Source organism: Zalophus californianus, chromosome 9, assembly GCF_009762305.2.
Source record: "Zalophus californianus isolate mZalCal1 chromosome 9, mZalCal1.pri.v2, whole genome shotgun sequence".
Lineage (NCBI taxonomy): Eukaryota > Metazoa > Chordata > Mammalia > Carnivora > Otariidae > Zalophus > Zalophus californianus.
Genome location: NC_045603.1, coordinates 94758889 through 94783790, shown reverse-complemented (window position 1 = coordinate 94783790; position 24902 = coordinate 94758889). Strand labels below are relative to the sequence as shown.

The window sequence follows — 24902 nt, the reverse complement described above, 5'->3', positions numbered from 1 at the left end:
GGTGTTATATGCAAACAATGAATCATGGAACACTACATCAAAAACTAATGATGTAATGTATGGTGATTAACATAACATAATAAAATTTAAAAAAAGAAATCATTGCCAAATCTAATGTCATGGAGGTTTTCTCCTATGTTTTTTCCTGAGATTTTTATAATGACGTGTCTTACATTTCGTGCTCTGATCCATTTTAAGTTCATTTTGTATATGGTCAAAGGTAAGGGTCAAATTTCTTTTTTCTTTCTTTCTTTTTTTATTTGCATGTGAATAGCCAGTTTTTATAGCACTACTTGGTGAAGAAACTGTCCTTTCCTCCATCAAATGGTCTTGGCACTCTTGTTAAAAATCACTTGATCATATATGCAAAGATTTATTTCTGGGCGCTCTATTCTATTCCATTGGCCTGTATGTCTGTCTTTATGTCAGTACCATCTTACAGACAGAACCAAACTTAAAATAGATGGATCTATGATGGGTCAACTTATGATTTTTGACTTTATGGTGGTGAAAAAGTGATATGCATTCAGTAGAAACCATACTCTGAGTTTTGAATTTTGATCTTTTCTCTGGCTAACAATATGTGGTACCATAGTCTCATAATGCTGGACAGTGGCAGTGAGCACACCTCCCAGAAAGCCATGTGATCACAAAAGTAAACAACTGATGCACTTACAACTATTCAGTACCCATACAACCATTCTATTTTTACTTTTCCCTTTCAAGAGTATTTAATAAATTACTTGAGATAGTCAATACTTTATTATAATAAAGGCTTTGTGTAGATGATTTTGCCTAACTGTAGGCTGATATAAGTGTTCTAAGTATGTTTAAGGTAGGCTAGTCTAAGCTTTGATTTCAGTAGTTTAGGTGTACTAAATACATTTTCAACTTAGAATATTTTCAACTTACAATGAGTTTATTGGGACATAACCATCATTAAGTTCAGGAAGGACTGTATTTTGATAATTGTAATTTTGTTAGAGGTTTTCTTTTTTTCTTTTTTTTTTTAAGATTTTATTTATTTATTTGACAGAGACAGCAGGAACACAAGCAGCGGGAGTGGGAGAGGGAGAAGCAGGCTTCCCACCAAGAAGGGAGCCCGATGTGGGACCCGATCCCAGAACCCTGGGATCATGACCTGAGCCGAAAGCAGACGCTTAACGACTGAGCCACCCAGTCACCCTTGTTAGAGGTTTTCAAATGAGGAAGTGTAAGGCCTTCAACTGTGTTCTTCTTTTTCAAGATAGTTTTGACTACAGATAGTCCTTTGAGATTCTATTTGTTATCTTGGAGAAGTTTCTATGTGTAAATGAGAAAAATGTGTATTCTCTAGTGGCTAGAGTGTTCTCTATATAACTGTCAGGTATAATTGGTCTAAAGTGTTGTTTAAGACTTCTATTTTTTACAGGAAGGGGCCTAAGAGTCTCTTTATGAGAGACGGATATTTTAACAGTGATGCAAAGGAAGAATGCCATGTGATGACAGAAACAAAGATCGGAGTGATACAATGACAAACCAAGAAACAAAAGGATTGCTCACAACCGACAGAAACTGGGAAGAAGCAAGGAAGGATTTGCTCAAACAAGTAAAGTAAAGAGTTTCAAATGGAACTTGGTCCTGACACCTTCATTTCAAACTTCTAGCCTCCACAACTATGAAGAAAATATATGTATATTGTTCAAAGACGCCCAGGTTATGGTACTTGTCATGGCAGCAGAAGGAATAAATATACCACCCATGTAACCAGCACCCCAGATTATTACACCGATTATTATCAGCACCTGAGAAATGCCCCTTGGACATAGTTTCTTTCCAAGAATAACTCTGCACCAATGTAAATGGTATTCATTCTCCATTATTGTTCCTTTTAGGAATAAATCCACATAGCAGGAACTTTTGTCCTAATTTCTAATAGCAGAGATTAGATTTACCTGGTGTTGAACCTTATAAATAGGGGAATTTTAAGGATGGATTATTTTGTGTCTGGTTTCTTTGCTCAAAATTAGGTTTGGGATATCAATCCACAAAGACATGGCCAGAGAGTTTAAATAAAAGAAATACCAGAAAGAGACGCTGGTTTCACAAATAATAGGAAATTATACATTTAAACAACACAATATAACCCCTTTTATATTGGTGAAAATTTTATTGACAAAATCAAACAGATCGATAACACGTGGTGGTAAAGAAATGAGGAAGCAGGAATTCTTGAATGTTGCTGTGTGGAGATGATAGGTGGACAACCTCTACTGAAATATTACAGGTCTATTAACATTTAATGTACACATCTTTTGCTACAGAGATTTCACTGCTAGAGATTTATCATATATATAAATATATATATATACATACATAGGCAAAAAATACTGTATTAAGTGCTATTCATTCCAGCATTTTTCTACAATTGTAAAATTCTGGGACAAACTGAAATACCGATTGGAAATAAAACTGTTAGATAAATTTTTGGTACATCCGTTTAGTGTAACATTTGCAACTGCTTACAGTGATGCAGCTCCTATGTACTGATATGGAACAAACTGCATGATATATTTTTAAACAAAAATGTAAAGAAGCAATACTATTGTTTGTAGTTATGTAACATTTTGTTTAGCAGATAGCATGCATATGGCTGTACTTTCCTAGAATATCTTTGGAATACTATCTAACTATTACAAGTTTGCCTATGAGAAGGGAACTAGGTGACTTGGGAACAAGATGGATAAAGAGAACTTGTTCATCATGAATGTATTAATAACCTATTTATATCAGAATCATTTAATTGTTTGTAAATGTAAAATCTTATACTCAGTGAAAATGAATTTGTTTCACATTCTTTGGTGGATTGGTTCTTGAAATTTCTAAACAATAAACTTATTTTTTGAATATATAATATTCCTATTTATAAACCTTAGAGTTTTAACCTTGTTGAGGAATATTTGAATGATCATAACCCTTAATAAATCATGCATATTGGGCTAATTTGAGTTAATATCCTAAATTGTTTCCCTAATAGCTGTTAAAGAAAGAAAACATTAAAACTTTGATGACAGTAATTCTTTTAATAATCAGGGCCAGTGAACTCCTTTTCACAAATGTAACGAAAGGGTTTACTACAATCAGCAGTAAAAATTTTCGATGACTTGAGGTGTCCACATTTTACATCCATTAAACTTTGCTGGAAATTCCTGCATCAGAGAATATATTTATTTTAGAAAGTTATTTCTCGGGCAAAATTTACCACGAATTTAAAACATATGTGCAATTATTTCAATGGACATATAAATCATGTGACAAACATACAGCTGTAAGATTATAAAGTGTAGTTGTATCTAAAATTAATGGAAATGTTGCCAGTGGACATTTGGAGATAGGGAAGAAGTAGAAAGACTAGTATAGACTGGGATGTATACGTGGGTTAGACATGTACACTTGAAAAATTCTAAGACTCCTGAAACTTCTAGGAAGGGACCAAATATAATAAATTCATTATGTGACATACTGTAACTACATATAAAATATTTCCAGTTTCCTATGATTCAGATTAGTATGCACAGAGTATGCATTTCCAGTGCTAACCTCGTTTTAATCACAGAAGGTGCTCATATGCGTTTAAGACAGAGTGCACTTTTCCCCACTCAGCCTAATGTTTTCCACACCAAACAAAGCATTAAAATTTGCAAATTTGGGCAATGAGAATCAGGTATCTGGGGGGGGGGGGGGCTAGGCTACAGTATACAGAAAAAAAAATTTACTTAGTTTTAATTTTCCTCCAAATGTTCATGAATATATCTGATAGGAAGTAACAATTTCAAGTAGTAAAATTGTCAGTGAGAACTCACCAACCTTTTAAATTCTGCTGTTGTTTCAGTAGTACTTATTTTATAGGGATTCCATTACCCTACCTGCTCCTTCTTGGTTTTACTCCTGTCTCTGAAGCACTTTTCTCAATGATATTTTCTGGCTATCTTCATCTCCCGGCTATCTTATCATTGTCTTAAACATTTGGGTGTCCAAGGGCTCAGGCTTTAGATTTCCTGAGAATAACTTCCACCCTCTTATTTATCACATTGTCTGCGCACAGCTGTGTACATCTGCATCCCCAGCACAGACCTCTCACATGAACCTCATAATCATGTATCACAATGCCCCATGTGATACCCCCATACATAGCTAAATGTTTAATAGATTATTTAAAATTGTATCTAAAACTGAATTCCAATTATGCCATATTAACATTAATGGCAACATCAATCTTACAACTTCTGGACCAAAACCCTTGGAGGCATCCCTGATTTGTCTGTCTCTCACACATCTTTGAAAGAAATGTGAAATCTGGCCACTTTACACCAGCACCAACCCTACCATTCATCATCAAGTCACCAGTTTTCATCTGGATGACTCCAACAGACTGTTAAGTAGATTCCTGCCTCCTAATTTATAATCCCTGCACCCTCCCCAAAAGAACACACACCAAGTAATCTCAACAGAGTGTCCAGAGGGAGTCTCTAAAACAGGAAGCCTGCTTTTGTCACTCTTCTGCTCAAAATGCTCTAATAGCTTCTCATTGCCCTCTTGAAAAAATCCAAGTTTTTACTCTTTTCTGATGTCCTACACACTCTCACCATCATTAACTCTCTGACCTACATCTCTTCCCCTTGTTCACTTTACTCCAGCATCACAGGCCCTCTTGCTATTTCCTCAAGCATGCCAAATACACTCCTACTTCAGAGTCTTTGCACCAGTTGTTTCTACTGCTAAGATGCTGTCCCATCAGGTAATCCACAGACCTGGCTCATTCAAGATACTGTACAAATATCATTTCTCAAGGAGGCTGTCTCTGACCATCTCATTTAAAACAGTGAAATCTCTTTCTCTTACCTTCATACACAAAAGACACTATGATATAGAAAAAAAAATAAGAGACTTCACAATACTCCATAGCATTTATCTTCTTCTAATGTACCATATAATTTACTTGGCATATTTGGTTTGTCCTCACTCATCCTACCAGCACTATCAGGCCTGCATTAGAATGTATTATCCATTAAAGGAGGATACTGTTGCATATTTTATTCATCACTGTAACTTCAATGACTACAATAGTGCCTGATGTGTTATAGGCCATCAATAAACAGCATGTTAAATATCCTATGTCTCTCATACTGTCCCCCATGTTACTTAGATTTAGTTAGATTGTTTGCTTCATTTTCTAAACTAGTTTCCTGGACATCAACCAACAAATGTATGGGATTTACTAATGAGACATGACTACCAGAAATTATGTGGACTTGTGTGAAATAATAGCATGAAAGACAGTAAGTGACCACATTAGAGATACAAGATTACTAAAGGATTTATTTGGAAAAAGCTCTTTTCTTATTAGTTCTTGAATGATACAAAGTAAACAGGTACAAGTTGCAATGACAGAGAGAACTGGGTTTAGATGCAACTTTTCTTTCCTCATTATATTTTTACCATTTCCTGCAACCATAGCAGTGAACATGCCAGTATCACAGAACATACAAGAGAAAGACACAAAAGCAAAATGTCACGTTACTGTGTTTAGAAGGACCCTCCATTAAAGAACATGGGAATAAATAATGCTCTTTGGTCTATTTGAAGCCTGATATTGCATTTGGTTGCCTATCTGAGAAGCAAGATCAAATGGGATTCAAGATATTCCTGAAGTCCCCAAGGAACCTTCCCTCTTCTTGACCTATAATCTACCAGGCAGTTCCTGAGCAGGAAAGGGAATGGGAAAACTGTGACATGAAAACTTACACCATCTGAGATAAGAGAGTGCCATCCAGCCACTTCCAGGAAGTCTTAGCTCCTGTTTTATGTAATCCAATCCAATAGTTGTATTTTATTTTTGATTGAATGATGTTCTGCGGGAAAATTAGAATTATTGGTATTATTCATAACATCAATGAAAACACTTCACCCACAGAGGACTCACAAAATACTGGGCACCTTTATCTTCAAATGCCACTATGCTAAACGGAGGAGGCAAGCTACTTTCTCCATGGTGCAGAGAAGAATTGGATATGGAAAGGATTCAACGAATGACCATGGTGCAGAGAAGAAATGGATATGGAAAGAATTCAATGAACGAATCACTCAATTCTTAGTGATTGAATGAAAGCTATCCAGAAAGGGACACGATGGACTTAAAAACTTCACATATAATAAAGTAGAAAAGTAAATAGGATTGCACTAAACCTAGAACTTTTCTTTACCTTAAAGAATGTGAAAAGACAAGCTTCAAATCTGGAGACATCTGCAATAATTTAAAGAACAAATAGATATTGCTATAAAACAATATCAAAATAAAACTATCCAATAAGAAAAAAATGGACAAAACATAAGAACACATTTCAAATAAATAAAGCATATAGCCAATAACTATAGAAAGAGCCAAGCTCACTAGAGATCGGGAAAATGCAAATCAAAGTCACAAGGATATATTTTACAACTATTCAATTTGCAGAATAAAAATAACAACACCAACTTTGTGGGATAGTAGAGATCAAAGATATCTTTAAAACTATTGCTAAAATCATATTGGAAAATAATGTGGAATTCTCATATAAAATTGAACTTGTACAAACACTATCGACCACTGATTCCACTCCTAGGATGATTTGTCATAAAAAGAAGAGAAGACACATGGAACAATGTTGCACAGAGATATGTCTAAGAATGCTTAATGAAGGACTATTCATTGCAACAAGAGCTGGAAACAACTGAAATTCCCATCATCTAGAAAATGGATGAAGCATATCACACTGTGGAATCTTACACAGCAGTGAAAATGAAGAAACTATACGTAGAAGTGTTAAAAGAGCTTATGTCGTTTATTTGCTATGTACAGTAAAGCAAAAAAAACAAAAAAAAACTTTCTTGAGTATTTTCCATAACTATATGGAGTATATTCTGTAAGTATATATAACTATAAAGTGGGAATCATACTCTCAGTTTTGAAAATTTTGTGCACTGAATAATGAATTCAGGGTAAGAAATATCTTTAACATAAAAAAACTGTAAATTATTTGTAATCATTATTCCAACTGGCATATTTTATTCACTTAAATGTTCCCTTATGGATGCAAATGTGAAGCAACAAGCTAATGTTCTTTCCTAAAAGCAATGTATTTATTACCTCTTTCTGTCTCTCTTTCTCTCCCTCTCTCTCAAATCCTCTCCCTTTCTGTCTCTCTCCCACTCTTTCTCTCTCCTCTCAAACAGACACACATACATACACACGCCAATATTTTTTTCACTATAATTAAATTGTATAAGAAAAAAAACTCAATAGTGTATCTTTTAGAGTAGGGAAAATGGATGGGTATTATATAAGTGTCACAAAAATATACTTTATCATTTCTAGGTCTCTGAAGAAATACTAAAGTTAAATGTTCATTGATTCTTTCACTCACATATTTTTGTTAGATTTAGGGGTATACATAAATGCATAAAAGCCAATCTCAGTTTTCTGTATCAGTGGATTTAAGACACTGATTTCATTAGAGTTCTAGGCTTTGTAAAACAGCAAAAGACTGAAAATCCTAAACCATTAGTGTAAGAGTAATGCTGTTCTACAGCAAAGTCTGTTACAGGGCATGTATAGTGCATCAGTATTCCAGTTTAGATCCTGAAAGCAAGGCTATCAGATTAAATAGATCATGAAACTCAGCTTTTGTTCTAACTAGTGGCAAAAGTCTCAAGGAATTTCAAAGGCTCTAGATTAGTTCATGGAAATACAGACATAACAAGCATAAGAAGTTTCATTCAAACTCTGAAGCATAGAAACTTCAATGGCAGGACTAAAACTGAAGAACCCTGAATTGGAAATTACAGGGAAAGTACAGATTAAAAATAAAGTTAATTTCTGAGAGAAGAAAACTCAAATCTTTTAGGAACTGACTGATAACAATTAAGGTTTAAATTAATCAAGGTATTAATAAGATGTACCTGGATTTTTAAAATTTGACTCCTTATGCAATTACTTAGTTCATCTGTTTCATATAGGTAAAAGTGATTCATTCATATTGTTATTTTAATAAGAATTTTATACACAAGAAAACAGAAGCATTTTTTGTTTGTTTTATTTACTTATTATTTACTTTTTTTAAGTAAACTCTACACCCAACATGGGGCTTGAACTCACAACTTTTGAGATCAAGAGTCACATGCTCCACTGACTGAGCCAACCAGGCACCCCTGAGTGGTGGTGTTCTTGTTGTTTTTTGAATATAGGGCCTTTAACTTAACCTTCACAAGATACTACTAGGAGTAACATTGCTAGGACTAAACAGTGTAACTGGAATTTGGTGCCTAAATGGAATCATTAGAAGGAAATCTACAGAGTCCATTCAATTGACTTTATAGTCCTAAACTTTATAAGGGATGGCAAATTTGATCTAGATTATCTCTTCTAGAAAAGAGATGCTTCCTCTGCCATTCTGGATTATATGTAAAATAAAAGTTCATCTTTAAAGAATCACTCCAGTAAATTCAATCTTTATTTTTTATCATTTTTCCCATGGCCATGCATGAAAGTGAGAGACTCATCTTCTCTTACAAGTGTGATTCCTTCCAAATATTGAGAGAAGGAACAACAGAACTCAGTACAACAAGAATTATCTCTTTAGGTTGCTCACACCATTGAAGGCAGTTTTTCTTTTGCCCTGTATTAGCCCTGAGAAGCTAAATACTGAACCATGTGATAAACATTAAAATGTGAAGATGCAACACATGCAATAAAAAGACTAAAAATGAAATGGGACAGCAGAGCCATTTCTCTTGTTCATTGTTTAAAACAATGGATCTTGGGGTGCTTACGTGGCTTGGTTGGTTAAGCACCTGACTCAAGCTCAGCTCAGGTCTTGATCTCAGGGTCATGATTTCAAGCCCCATATGGGCACCAGGTTGGACTGAAGCCTACTTAAAAAATAAATAAATAAAAACAATGGTTCTTCTGGGTCTCTGTTACACCTTTGTCTCTTCTCCAGAGAAATCAACACTGATTAACAAGTGCTTCAAAACAAAGTGGCCAAATAATATTGGAGGAAAGTTGAAATAACTATCCTAATTCAAGACATAGGACTTCTCATAAAGCATTTAATCAGGTTCAATAAACTAGACATACCTGCTCCTCTTTATTATCAATCTTAATGAGACTAGAACGCAGGTCTTCGCATGACTTCTTACTCCTCTCCCAAGTTTCCTCTTCTTTTGAAAAATAGTAACAGCTTTTTCCACAGCAGTACCAACTTCCTTGAAATGAGTCATAGTCTTTATCTTGAAAAGAAAAGCCACCATGATTCTCAACCACAAGACCACTTAGAGACCTGCACTTCCCACATATTTCTTGCTTACTTCAGACTGAATGACCAAAAATAGATGGTTTTCCCATTTCCCAAAAGTCTAATGTTGGGAATAGCTCTTTGGCCAAATTGTGGAGCCAGGGACTGTCTCTGACAGACCTCAGACCATTGTTAGGATTGCACTAAGAAATTTTGACTTCTCAAGGACAAATAAACTGCAGCCATGTGGAGCAGCTATCTTTGCAGGAAGAAATCCACAAAGTGAATATACAGAGATGGTGTTAATTCCAAGGGATCTATATTGGGAAAAATTCATCCATGATCATCAATTACTCAAATAATCAAATCAACATGACTTTGTGAAAGTCAAGATTTAGATTAGCTATTATGAAGAAAATGGATTTGATTTAAAAAAATTAAAAAGGTGAGCAAAATTAAAGGACCTGACAAAGCACAACATAGAATTTTTAATTATATATTGAAACGGGACAGAGGGGATAATTCCATGAAAAAAAAAAAACACTTGTAAACTATCACTGTAAGTATTCAAGCGCATACCTGTAATAGGCAATAAAATAGAGTGATCTTCAGCCTCTCCTAAGGAAGCACTTTTTTCTTTTGTATTGTTCATATCTTGCATAGTGTGTGCAAAACACTTCTGAAAAACTTCAATCCATATTATAAAAATAAGATCATGAATGCCTTTCATAGATCACATTATTACACTTGCTTACTCTAATTCTAAATGGCATAATGAATGTTGTTGACTAAATGAAAGTACAATCAGAAAAAATGGTAGTTTAAAATAGTTTGAAGTATCAGAAAATAAAACAGATTTTTAAATGAAAATATAACTTACTATCCATTATTTTTAAGTATATAAACTTAACACAAAACATATAAACATATAAATCAGAAAATATAAACTTGAAATAAAACATTAACTAGTTTCTATGTCATCTAATTTTCAAATAAAGGTTTCAAAGTTGGTGAGATTTTGTATTTAGTATTTATTTAGCAATGAGTATTTGCATGTAAAGCCAAATACAGTGATTTGACTCTCTTCTAGGATAAACTTATAGTTGATTCATTGAATTTACATGGACCAAGATAGCTCAGATAGCTACTTCTAATATGCAATATAGCAATATCTTCCCAAAACTCACAAATAAAAAACGTAAAAGCATAAAGTATATTGCTCTGTAAGTGTGTGAATATTAAAAGAAAAATCCTTTAAGGTTTTGTTACACAACTGAGAATCTTAATTTCCAATTCTGCTACCACCCACCATCATTCAGCCAAATTCAATGTCTACTTGTAAAACTCCAACAATATTAATTGCACAGTCTCTTAATGTAGTCAATTGCAATAAATATAACTACTGCTTCAATTCAGCCATCCATTCCAATGTTCATATACTGGATCTGAATTAAAAAGACATATTAAGGGGCACCTGGGTGGCTCAGTTGGTTAAGTGTCCGCTTTCAGCTCAGGTCATGATCCCTGCGTCCTGGGATCAAGCCCCATGTCGGGGCTCCCTGCTCAGCGCGGAGCCTGTTTCTCCCTCTCCCTCTGCTGCTCCCCCCTGCTTGTGCACTCTCTCTCTGTCAAATAAAAATATAAAATCTTTAAAAAATAGGAAATTGATATTAAATATAAAGTGATATAGAAAATAGATCAACCTTATATTCCTCTGTGATTTAAGCAGTTTTGCAGTATGAAAAGGAATGTAATATTCAAGTAAAGATTTTTCCAATTCTCTGATTATACAGAAAACCTCCTTTTACACAAAATATAAGGATGAATAAATGTGTAAGCCTCACTGTACATTTCAGCCAAATTTTGTGCTATTACAACTATTATGTACCCTATTTTGTGTAGCATAAAAACTAAGTGATAACAAAATAATAAAATCATCATCATCAATATTATCATCAATGCCATCATGATTATTAACATTTCTATAGGACTTTATGATTTACGAGGGTTCCACAGAAATTCAGTAGTTATAACATTTCATTTATCACTCTGGCTCACTGCTCTCATAAGAACTGTGTATGTCCAATACTCACACATAAATCCTAAGCCTGTGATTGTCAGCAGGAGGAGAAAACATATAACTCCTAGGGTTAATGCAACCGTATACCATGGAAATTCTGTACAAAATCAGAAAGCAAAATATATAGTAAACACCGAGCATAGCAAAGCTCCCAGAATTAGAACGAAATGGAAATTCCTTCTGGAATTAAAATGAATGTCAGTATTCACTGTGATAATAAAACTCACTGAATATTACATTTAAACATACCCATTGATATATAAAGAGCCAGACATAAAATATCAAATAAGTATAGGCATGAGTATTATGATTTCACTTTTTCTTATTTTACATCATAACGTTTTCAGAAAACAAGAAAACAAACCGAAAAACCTTTACCTCTCCTTTTATCCATTGGACGTCTTTTGTCCTTCTGTTCCCTTGAATGGGGTAATTTTAGCTCCACATACGTCACTCTCTCCTCGCTCATTTTTGAGGACTGCTGTCAAAGAACACAGCTCAAATCCTATGCCATGTTTCACGAGGCATGAAAATAACATTATTTATCATGAAGTAACAGGGACAACTAAATGAATGAGAAGCATGATCATCTGAAATAAGCAAGGTAAAGGAAATATTTATCTGGGAATATTAGAAAGAAAATTGTTTTTAATTTCTTTTTGTAATGCCTTATAACAGCAATCCTACGCAATTAAATAAAGGTCCATTAGTGTTTATGGACATGTGATGTTAAGCTTTCACTGCTTTTAAAATAACTTAATTCATTGCCAAAATTTAAAAATGTACATTATATTCCATACTCCCCTAAAAATCTAGATTTATATCATCTTTTGAAAAATTATGTTTGATCTCTTAGTGCCTGTTTTATGCCCCAATGGGCACTATCTTAACACCAAAAAGAGTAACTCCCTCTTTAGTAAGGACACACACATTCAGAGAATGAGGAAAATGTGGAAATCATGGGATTCAAGGAAAGGGAGTTTAGGAAGTAATATTAAATGAGGGAGGAATAACTTGTCATTCGAACAACTATGCTGCACAGTGGCGATTTCATTTCTGTTTGTAAATGAAGAACACTGAGGCTCCAAGACAGGTAATATATATATAAATATTTATTTAATTCAAGTATGTATATCATATATATAGCTTATGTATATTTATCCAAATAAATGATCTTGCACCTACACTTAACTTGTATAAACAATACCTTTCAAAAAATACTTAATAAACTCTCTCCCCTAAAATATAAATAAATACATAGTGATTAAAGAGGAGAAAACATTTTCCCAAAAGAATATTTTTGGTAAATGTAGAAAGAACCAGTTAACTGTTCTTCCTAAATAGATTTGATTCTTGGGTTTTCAAAATATCTTAATATTTTACCATTTCATTACTTTATAATATCGGGAAACTTATTTGAACAATCGTCTATGATGATATAATGTATAAACACATTGCCATTTGTTTTTCAATAAATATTCTCTCTACCCAAGTGCCAAATCATAAAGTAAATCTTGTCTCAATGTCATGTTTTCCTAGCTAACTGGTTTCTCTTTAATGGTATTTTAATTGAATATCTGTACAACAAAATAACGAAAAAAATAAATTTGCAAATATAAAACTGGGTCTGTTTTGATAGAAAACCATATTTTCAAAACGAAAACTTTTTTTTTATTATACTTAACTGAAAGGTGAGAGAATGTAAGCTTTGTATAATGCATTGCTAACTGGTTAGGTAACATCCATAGAGATAAAAGGGAAAAAAACACAGGTTTATATTGTCTAAAAAAGAATTAAATATCCATTAAAATATCTAAGGATTAAAAAAATCATATTCTGCATAAGAAATATTTTGACCCACTCTCAGTCTAATCCATTCCTGTCTTCACTTGTAGACTAAAGTTAACATTAGATATAAGTTAACATGGATCCCAAAGTCAATTATTTTCTGCAACATTCCAACCTCCCCCCAACTTCCTACATAGCTTTCCTGTAGCAAATTCTACTTTATCCCTCTTTGCTCCACAATGGGACAGCACAAACATGGGTCACACAAGCTCGCAGGCTGCAGTACCTACATCTGTGCCTTGGGATCTCACCAGCTGGAGAAATAGCGTGGTCAGAAACACAGCTATGATGTCCTGGCTCTGCGGGCCTTTCACCTCTGCTTTGACTCCAGGAGGTACTTGCTGATATGCTTCACTGACTCTCAGAGAGACCCTGTCGGAAGAAAGAATGCCAATGATCATGTGACATTAGATATCCCCCACACAGTAACCACTGGTGTCAATATCTCATTAACTCCTGCACTCTACTCTGTGTCCAACAGGAGTCATAGAAAACTCAAATGCGAAATCTTGGACACATTTTCTGGATCAGTTTAAACCTGGGATTTAGCAATTACCTTGAATCTTGGGGAAAAAAAAAAAGCCTTCTCAAAATCTCATGAGATTAGGAAAGGCTTAACAATAAAATTGAAAAATTATAAAAATAAAAAGGGAATATCTATATTCGACCTGACATGATTCATATGTTTTCTTTTTATGGAGTGAAAATAAGTTCTCAATTGTTACATACATATAGTAAAACTAAAGAATGTCAAAAGGTACACACATTTTAGCCCTTATTTTTAACAAACATCCTAAGGATAGCCAGATTGCTTAATATATTACAGTAAATCTAAATACCTAAAAATTGAGATATAAACAATTTGAAGAACATCACATTTCTAATTCTCTCTGGTGTTCTCTTCAAACTGCCTGAAAAATTAAGACAGAAACATAGAGACACAAAATTTTGAATACGTTTCACAGTAGCCCTTTTAAAGCATCAACATCAAATTCATTTGTTCTATTAGTTCTATCAGAGCATGTTTAAAAATATATTATGAGTTTAATTCAGTGAGCAGCTCTAAGCGCTACGTAACCCTAGAAGTCAGTGTTAGGCACAAACAAAAGCAGTTTTGTTTTGTTTTTTTCATATCAATCACATTAATCTCTGCCCTTCAAGGACCCCATTGCTCTTCTGCTTTAAAATTCTTCTTAGAAATATGTAGTAATAACAACTGAAATCCACCTCTATGCCAGCTACACCAAGTGAAGTCTTTTCAAAACACTCTCCTGTGGTTTGGGCTTCCTTTTCCATCACCCCCAAAACACAAATGTCTTATCCTCTTCTAAATAATGGTAGTAGCACCTGTGAAAATATCTAGCTTTCTTTCTTGTAAGTTTCCTTTGGATCACTCTGTTTCTTTGCTAAGATCTAATCAGATTTTTTCAGGAAGTATGTTTCTGACGTAAAGAGAGAAAGCATTCTGCAAATTCTCCATGCAACAGGGTTTTCTCTTAAAGGCAAACATGGTCTTCAGGCATGCCTATGAACTAAGATCTTCCAGGTGCTGGGTGTAATTACTCTGTATAGCAGTTGCACATTTCTATCTAAGCCTTATGTCAAATTCCCCAATACCAAAATACATCACTTAACAGAAATATATTTGATAACTCTTTTTTTGCTACTAAATGCTATATACCTTACTGGTAAAAGATGTAAGCCAGCAAACTGACTGTGAATGTGTGTTTTAGAGGGTGAATAGTATGACTTCTAAACTCTCAGTGCAGTGCTGTCTTCTGGGGTGTGGGGCATTAAGACCTGACTGTGGTTAATACTTGTCTGCTTCTGAAGCAGCCGCTGAGTGAAATGACTGACTTTGGAAGTTCCATCTTATCTTCTTCAGCAATATCCAGAATACCTTCCATGCAAATGAGTCTGCTGGGAGATTGAGCCTTAGGATCAGAAACTATTAGGTGGTATTGAATAACATTTGTATATGTTAGGAGCCAAGTGGAAAATTGACTCTAAAAGTTAGCATACATTTACAGGAATGTATTGCCTCTGATCTTTTTAAGAGTTGTATAGATTATGCTTATCATTGTTTAATATTAACAGGTCAACCCCTAAAATCTTGGGGCAAACCACCAATGAAAAGCACTTATGAGCAATTTTAGTTGTTAGGCCTTTAAATAAGATGCCAGGTTTATCATAATGAAAATAGATATAATAGGTTCTAGAAAACCTATCAAACTATATGTCTTTAAATATTTTATCAACAGTATTGATAGCAAATAAAAATATAAAGTATTATTGTCAGACTATGGGCATATGACTTTTTTTAGGGTTGACTTTTAATTTTCTAACTATTTTGAGAAATTAGGCTATCACTATTAGTTAATTATAAAGACATACACAAAGATCTTTCTGTCTTTAAAACACCCACACACTTTTGCAACCAATGTCAATGTATTTTTAGTGCTTCTTAAAATGTTTCTTATACCTCTTTTCTACTACAACTTTTATTTATCATGTAAGATTTCACTAAAATATCACTTGTATTCACTATTTTGACATTCACCGAGTCTAGCCTGTGTCAAAGAAAAGTAAAAACTATAATGGCATTAAGTGAAAAGAATTAAGGTAGTAGAAACTGCAATTTAACCTGAAGATGAAATAATAAGTAAATAAACTGAGAGAGAGAGAGAGAGACAGAGGTGTTCATGATAACATAGGTAAATAGAGCAGAATGACAGCAGGACTTAATTAATTAGTGTGAAATTTATAATAAAGCAGCTAGAGTGCATAAAATATTGAAAGAATATTCCAAAAACAAAGGTTTAATTTTTTATATTATGTTTTTCTTATATATTATTTTCACTTATTTGTTTTTATAATAAAATTGATAAAAGTTAAGTGAGTGTGAAGAAATCATAAGTCCAAAATTCTTGGTTACATTAAGGCAAGGAATAGGGACAAGTGATTTACTTTGAAAACAAATAAGAGCTTGTATGAACAGGGATGAAAACAATGAAGGGAGACAGTTTGCTTTATTTTTGATCCTTAGAATATATCCATGTGTAATTTTTGATCAATAACATACATTGGTACATTAAATCTCAAATTATTTGGGACCATTTCTGTTACACTTTTGCCTTTAGTAGCTAGAGATTGAAGCCTTTATTTGCCTTCTCCAATCACCGTGTCTATTGACATTTTACCTTAGTTTCAAGAAGAATCTTTAGTTCAGCAAAGCTGTCAGCAGAAACAGAAGTATCATAAAATAAAAAGCTTGTTTCCTCTCATACTTTCGATTTTTGTGTTTCTCCATCATATATCCTATCTTGAACAATTATGAATAATACTCAGTTATGTTTTTACATAAAATGTCAAAGTAGACCCTCCTGTTTTCTAGTCACTTATCTTTAATGTCATTTTGGAAGAGGCAGCAATCCGAAACACACCTTTCTAAAAATTTGAGTTATCTAAAAATGTGAATAGTGCTGAGTTGATTATCACTTGAGATTTTAATTAGAAGTAAGATGGCTGGGGGGGGTGTTAAGATGGTGGCATAATAGGAAGACCCTATGCTCATTTCATCCCTCAAAAACAACTAAATAATTATCAAATCATTCTGAATGCCCAAGAAATTGACCTGACTGATGAAACAAACTCTACAACTAGAGGAAGAGAAGAATCCACAATGAGGAAGGTAAGAACAGCAGAAGCATGGTTTGGGGAAGAAATGGATCATGGGAGCGATGGAGGGGAGAGTCCCGGTCATGGAGAAATGTGAGAGGAAGAAGCTCAGAAGGGAAAGTTCACTTACCCAAAGCATGAGAATACTTCCCCAATGCCACTGACAGGGAAAATGGGAGGGGCTGATTTTCATGAGTTTTTGCAAAAAGCAGGACCTGAAAACTGGAGTTTTAGCAGACAGTGGCTTATCTGGGATAAGGCACTGAGGACACGGCCCTATTCCTGGAAAGAAGGCAGGAAAGCAACCCTGGGGCTGATGGCTTGATCTGTGGGTCTCCTAAGGTGCACAGGAAGAGACTATTCACTCTTCTTGGAGCACATCTGAGAGGAGTCACCTCTCCTGGGACAAAAGAGCTGAGGGCGCCATTTTCCTATCTTGTCCCTCATCATAGCCACATGGTCATTTACGGAGGACAGCAAACCCAAACACTGTCTGCCTAGCCAGCTTGCTCCAAGTCCCACTGTGCTGCACTCTGGTGCAACTGCCCATCTCAGTCAAACCTCCCTCAGTCCCAGCACTTTCAAACTTTCCCCAAGAAGACCAGCATAAGCCCCTACCCACATTGGGTACCTAAAACCTAAAGTTTTAAAAGTCAGCAGTCTTAGCTGGTAAAATGCCTAGAGGGCACTTCACTGCTCCTGCAGAGAGGACAGGAAAACAATCTGGAGGTAGACAACATTAAAACTTCAATCTGAAAAATGCCTGGGATGCACAGGGGGAGATTATTTTTTTTGCTTAGAGTACCTCCCTGAGAGCAGCAAGCATGGAGACCCTTCTCTGGGGACAAAGGAGCTGGTGGCCATTTCCTACCCCTCCTCAGCATAGGCACAGAACCACCTGCAATAAATAACAGAGCACTGGCACTGTCTGCCCAATCCTTACACCAAGTCACACACCCCTGAACTCTGGCAGTACTGGCCTTCTCAGCCATGTTTGCCTCAGTCCCAGTGCAGTGGACCTCTTCCCTAGAAGACCAGCAGAAACCCCTGCCCACACCATGTCTCCCAACAAGAATTCTGCACAGCTTCAATTCTAGTGAAAGTAGCATCAGGTCTCATTTAACAAGCAGACTACTTAAAACTCACCTTACTCTGTCCAAGGACCAAACACTGCCCAGAGCCAGCAAGATGAGCCTCTGTAGATGCCAGGCCTGAAGGATAGAGCAGCCAGAACACACTAGGAAAGTGCATCAGCACATGTCAAAGACAATTCCTGAAGCACCAGACCCTGGACATTATATGGCCTCTTCTGCATAAAGCTGTTACTCTTAAGAGCAGAAATCATAACAGGCTTTTCTAACACAAAGAAGAAAACAGAGACTTAGAGAAAATGCCAAGATGGAAGAATTCATTCCAAAGGAAACAAGGAAGGGTCATGGCCAGAGATGTAACCAAAACACATATAAGTAATATGCCTGATAGAGAATTTAAAGCCACAATCGTAAAGATACTCACTGGACTTGAAAAAAGAATGGAAGACCTCAAGGAGATCCTTATTGAAGAGATAAAACAGTTAAAAAATGATCAGTCAGAAATGAAAAATGCAATTACTGAGATTTGAAACTTATATGATCCAATGAACACAAGGATGGAAGAAGCCAAGGAATAAATAAGTGGTATAGAAGACAAAATACAAGAGACTCATTTTAGATATAAGGACACCTGCCTATTGAAAGTGAGGGAATGGAGAAACATCTATCATGCAAATAGATGGCCAAATAAAGTCAGGGTAGCAATACTTACATCAGACAAACTAGATTTTAATCTAAAGACTATAACAAGAGATGAAGAAAGGCATTATATCATACTAAAATGGATTATCCATCAAAAAGATCTAGGGTCGCATGGGTGGCTCAGTCAGTTAACCAACTGACTTCAGCTCAGTTCATAATCTTGGGGTCCTGGGATTGAGCCCTGCGATGGGCTTCCCACTCAGTGGGGAGTCTGCTAGTCCCTCTCCCTCTGCCCCTCCTTCTGCTTGTGCTCTCTCTCTCCCAAATAAATAAATAAAATATTATCTAAAAAATCTAACAATTGTAAATATTTATGCCCCCAACAAGGGAGCACTCAAATATATAAAATAAATAATAATAAACATAAAGGAACTTACTAAAAATAATACGATAATAGTAGGGGACTTTAACACCCCACTTACATCATTGGTAAGATCATCTCAGAAGAAAATGAACAAGGAAATAATGGCTTTGAATGACACATGGGACCAGACAGACTTAACAAACATATGCAGAATTTTCTGTCCTAAAACAGCAGAATGCACATTCTTTTCAAGTGCACATAGGACATTTTTCAGAATAGATCACACACTAAGTCACAATCAGGTCTCAACAAGCACAGAAAGATTGAGAAAATGACATGCATATTTCCTGACCATAATGCTATGAAACTTGAAGTCAACCATAAGAAAAATTTGGAAAGAGCACAAATACATGAAGGTTAAACAGCATGTTACTGAAGAATAAATGGGTCAACCAAGAAATCAAAGAGGAAATTTAAAAAACACATGGAAACAAAAGAAAATGAAAATACAACTGTCCAAAACCTTTGGCCTACAACAAAAGAAGTCCTAAGAGGAAAGTATATAGTAATATAGGCCTTCCTCAAGAAGAAAAAAAAAAAAAAAAACTCAAATAAAAAAACCCTAATCTTATACCTAAAGAAGCTAGTAAAAAAAACAAACAAAGCCTAAAACAAAGCAAAAGGAAGGAAATAATAAAGATTAGAGCAGAAATAAATGACATAGGAGGAAGAAAATGTAGAAGAGATCAATGAAACCAGGAGCTGGTTCTTTGAAAAAATTAATACAATTGATAAACTCCTAGCCAGACTTACCAAAAACAAAAAAGAAAGGCCCGAAAAATAAAATCAGCAAATGAGAAAGGAGAACTGACACCAACACCACAGAAATACAAACAACTAGAATATTATTAAAAACTATATGCCAACAAACTGGACAACCTGGAAGAGAGGGATAAATTCCTAGCAACATGTAAACTACCAAAACTGAAACAGGAAGAAATAGAAGACTTAAACAGACAGATAACCAGCAAGGAAATTGCATCAGTAATCTAAAATCTCCCAACAAACAAAAGTTCAGGGGCAGATGGCCTCACATGGAAATTCTATCAAACATTTAAAAAAGAGTTGATACTTAGTCTTCTCAAACTATTCCAAAAAAATAAAATAAAATAAAATAAAATAAATGGAAGGAAAACATCCAAACCCATTCTATGAGGCCAGCATTACCCTGATTCTAAAACAGACAAAGATTTGGCTAAAAAAGAGATCTACAGGTCCATATCCCTGATGAACATGGATGCAAAATTCTCAATAAAATACAGGGTGAATTGAATCCAACAGTACATTAAAGGAATCATTCACCAAGATTAAGTGGGATTTATTCCTGGGCTATAAGCGTGGTTCAATATTTGCAAATCAATCAATGTGATACACCACATTAATCAAAGAAAGGATAAGAACATTACCATCCTTTCAGTATATGCATAAAATTCATTTGACAAAGTACAACACTTATACACACACACACACACACACACACACACACACAAAACCTCTGAACAAAGTAGGGTAAGAGGGAACATACGTCAACATAATAAAGGCCATATATGAAAACCCACAACAAACACCATCCTCAATGGGGAAAAACGTTAAGGTTTTCTTCTATGGTCAGGAAGAAGACAGGAATGTCCATTCTCACAACTGTTATTTAACATAGTACTGGAAGTCCTAGCCACAACAAAAAGAAGTAAAACTCTTCAAATCAGCAAGGAAGAAGTCACTATTTACAGATGACATGATACTCCATATATAGAAAACCTGAAAGACTCCACCAAAAAATTGTTAGAATTTATATAAGAATTTAGTAAAGTCACAGGATACAAAACCACTGTACAGAAATAGGTTGCATTTCTGTACAAAAATAATGAAGTGGCAGAAATAGCAATCACAGAATCAATCCTATTTACAATTGCACCAAAGACCATAAGATACCTAGGACTAAACCTAACCAAAGAGGTAGAAGATCTATAACCTGAAAACTATAAAACACTGATTAAAGAAATTCAAGACAGGGGAACCTGGGGGGTTCAGTAAGTTTAGGGTCTGACTCTTGGTTTCAGCTTAGGTCATGATCTTAGGGTGTTTGAGATTGAGCCGGGCGTTAGACTCTGCACTCAGCACAGAGTCTATTTGAGATTCTCTCTCCCTCTCCCTTTGTCCCTCCACCCACTAGCTCTCTCTCTCTCTAAAAATAAAAATATAAATAAGTAAATAAATAAATAAAATCTTTAAGAAAACTAAAAGGCAACAGCATGAGAGAAGATATTCGCAAACGGCATATTCGATAAAGGATTAGTATCCAAAATATATAAACAGCTTCTAAAACTCAACGCCCAAAAAACAAGTAATCCAGTTAAAAAATAGAAGAAAACATGAAAAGACATTATTCCACAGAAGACATAAAGATGGCCAACATACATGAAAATCATCAGGAAAACACAAATCCAAAACTACAGTTAGATATCACCTCCTACCAGTCAGAATGTCTAAAGTCATCAACACAAGAAACAGGTGTTGGGGAGAATGCAGAGAAATGGGAACCCACTTGCTGTGTTGGTGGGAATGCAAACTGGTACAGCCACTGTGGAAAACATTATGGAGGATCCTCAAAAAGGTAAAAATAGAACTACCTTATGATCCAGCAATTGCACTACTAAGTATTTACTCAAATGATATAAAAATATTAGTTTGAAGGGATACATGCACCTCAATGTTTATAGCAGCAGTATCAACAATATCGAATTATGGAAAGAAACCAGATGTCCACCTCATTGACTGATGAAGGGATAAAAAAGATGTAATATAGACACACACACACACAATGGAATATCACTCAGCCATAAGAAAAAATGAAATTTTGCCATTTGCAGTGACATGGTTGGAGCTAGAGATTATTAAGTCAGTCAGAGGTAGTCAAATACCATATGTCTTCACTCAGAATGGAATTTATGAAACAAAACAAATGAACATAGGGGGAAAAAAAGAGAGAGGCAAACCAAGAAACAGACTCTTAATGATAGAGAAAAAATTGATGGTTACCAAGGGGGAGGTTGTCGGGGGATGGGTTAGATAGGTGATGGGGATTAAGGAGGGCATTTGTATTGAGCACTGGTTGTTATATGTAAGTCATGAAACACTAAATTGTACTCCTGAAACTAATATTACACTATATGTTGACTAACTGGAATTTAGATTAAAAGTTGGAATAATAAATAAATAAACATACAAACAAAATGTTGACCCACACAAGTATGAGAAAAACCACAAATACATAAATGCTAGCTGTTAGAAGACAAGTTCCACACTTTCAGAGGCAAGTTACAGATAAGCAACAAAGGAAGGTGAAAGTGAATCCTGCCACTAGGTCAGAATCAGAGACATCAGTATGTACTCATGTTTCGATTAGTATATACACAAACAACCTGATACATAAACAAGTATATGTATGTGTGTATACATGAGTTAGTATATATGGAGCTCTGTCTTCTTAAAGAGCCTAGAAGCAATGAAACCCAAAAGCCAGGCGCAGAACCAGCACCAGATACTGGTTCCTAAATACTATTCACCAGTAAAAGGAACTAGAGCTTCTTGGAGAAATGACTGATTCTAAGAACGGGGCAAAGAAAATACAGAGTAAGCTCAGACCATCTTATAAGGCCAGAAAGGAAGAAAGTGCTCAAAAAATATAAAGATTGGGGCATGTCAAAGTCACCCAGAAGCTAACCTGGAAAACCTCCCAATGACCAAAACCGGAACAATTTACAGCAAAATAAGTAAAGTAGCATTTGATCATAACTAAAGTATAAAATTAATATCCATGAAGCCCATGTTATTATAAATGATTTAATAATTAGAAGGAAATAAATGGGAAAGGGAAAGACAAATCTTTACCGAAAAATTTCAACTACTCCCTTTCCAGGAGGTTAGATGCCACCTAGAGTGGGCCGGATCTGGTGACATTTTGCAAAGAACACAGAATGGAAGGCAGAGTATTAAAGAGGGCACGTTCTGCATGGAGCACTGGGTGTTATGCACAAACAATGAATCATGGAACACTACATCAAAAACTAATGATGTAATGTATGGTGATTAACACAACAATAAAAAATTTAAAAAAAAGAATTGAAGACAGAGAATGGTAACTTTACATGGGCACACCTGGTAAACACTAAATTAAAAAAGGATTACATTAAAGGAAATGAGGTAAGCACTATAAGTGCACTCTGTACTACATCTGCCACTTTTCTATAAATTTAAACTTATTCCAAAATAAATAACTTAATTAATTCTTTAAGATTACATTAAAAAAAAAAATTCTCCCCTACAACGTGTAACATTTAGCCATATTAGTGACTGGAAGAAAATAGAAGATATAAAATATGTCAATAATTTTGCAAAAACTCATAGCAAAGATCTCTCTGTTGCCAATATTTAAATGTTTTACTGAGTGCCTATTGTTTATTAAAATTTTTTAAGTCTATTTACATACTAAAAATATTTCTTTCTCCCAAAAAGCAAAATAATTACTGCTAATGGCTACCAATTAGCTGACATTATTCAAATGCTACATGGGATAGAAAGTAAAGTAAACTTGCTCTGTATTTAGTATATAAAGGAAGTCAGTAACACAAAACTGATTCTTAATTTTTATAATCAGAGAAATAAATCACAAAGAACAGTTTGTAAAATGTAATACCACCAACTGAGTAAATATACTTCATAGATGACAAATACTGTGTTCCCAAGCTAACATTTTCTTACATTCTCCTGTTCACCACGTTTCAAAAGTTGAGTTTTTTAAACCTGTTATTTGGGATCTTGATGCTAATCAATGGCTACCTGAGGCTTACATGACATAACAACTTCTTGAGTGGACTGAGTTTGGGATGGGTTTGTATTTATCTACATGTGCTTACTCTTGAAATGAAGACAGAAAGGAACCCACAAAACATTAACAATGCCTAATAGGTTGTATTATGACCTACTAATAAAAAAGGTGATATTTATTTTTTATTTATTTATTAATTTTTATTGTTATGTTAATCACCATATATTACATCATTAGTTTTGGATGTAGTGTTCCATGATTCATTGTTTGTGCATAACACCCAGTGCTCCACGCAGAATGTGCCCTCTTAATACCCATCACCAGGCTAACCCATCCCCCCACCCTCCTCCCCTCTAGAACCCTCAGTTTGTTTTTCAGAGTCCATCGTCTCTCATGGTTCATCTCCCCCTCCAACTAACTCCCCTTCATTCTTCCGCTCCTGCTATCTTCTTCTTTTTCTTTTTTCTTAACATATGTTGCATTATTTGTTTCAGAAGTACAGATCTGTGATTCAACACTCTTGCACAATTCACAGCGCTCACCATAGCACATACCCTCCCCAATGTCTATCACTAAGCCACCCCATCCCTCCCACCCCCACCACTCCAGCAACACTCAGTTTGTTTCCTGAGATTAAGAATTCCTCATATCAGTGAGGTCATATGATACACGTCTTTCTCTGATCGACGTATTTCACTCAGCATAACACCCTCCAGTTCCAGCCACGTCGTTGCAAATGGCAAGATCTCATTCCTTTTGATGGCTGCATAATATTCCATTGTGTATATATCCCACATCTTCTTTATCCATTCATCTGCCGATGGACATCTTGGCTCTTTCCATAGTTTGGCTATTGTGGACATTGCTGCTATAGATGTTGGGGTGCACGTACCCCTTTGGATCCCTACATTTGTATCTTTGTGGTAAATACCCAGGAGTACAATTGCTGGATCGTATGGTAGCTCTATTTTCAACTGTTTGAGGAACCTCCATACTGTTT

General features: G+C 35.1%; 1 protein-coding gene across 4 annotated transcripts; it reads right to left on the bottom strand.

Annotated features, from left to right (window-relative positions):
- Positions 1 to 2193: 2193 nt before the first annotated feature.
- On the bottom strand, positions 2194 to 23022 carry LOC113922607 (killer cell lectin-like receptor 2). Of its 4 annotated transcripts, none has more exons than XM_035721787.1 (8): positions 22966 to 23022; positions 13466 to 13611; positions 11770 to 11872; positions 11405 to 11488; positions 9891 to 9998; positions 9155 to 9306; positions 5785 to 5891; positions 2194 to 3188 (listed from the first exon to the last, which is right to left on the bottom strand). In XM_035721787.1, exons 3-8 carry the CDS (start codon positions 11858 to 11860, stop codon positions 3062 to 3064), a joined length of 669 nt encoding a protein of 222 aa, XP_035577680.1. In that variant the 5' UTR covers positions 11861 to 11872; positions 13466 to 13611; positions 22966 to 23022; the 3' UTR covers positions 2194 to 3061. The 4 variants fall into 4 exon arrangements, with proteins under 4 accessions (XP_035577680.1, XP_027450514.1, XP_027450515.1 ...); XM_027594713.1 differs by having other exon boundaries at positions 11770 to 11981; positions 13470 to 13611; XM_027594714.1 differs by having other exon boundaries at positions 13470 to 13611.
- Positions 23023 to 24902: the final 1880 nt, after the last annotated feature.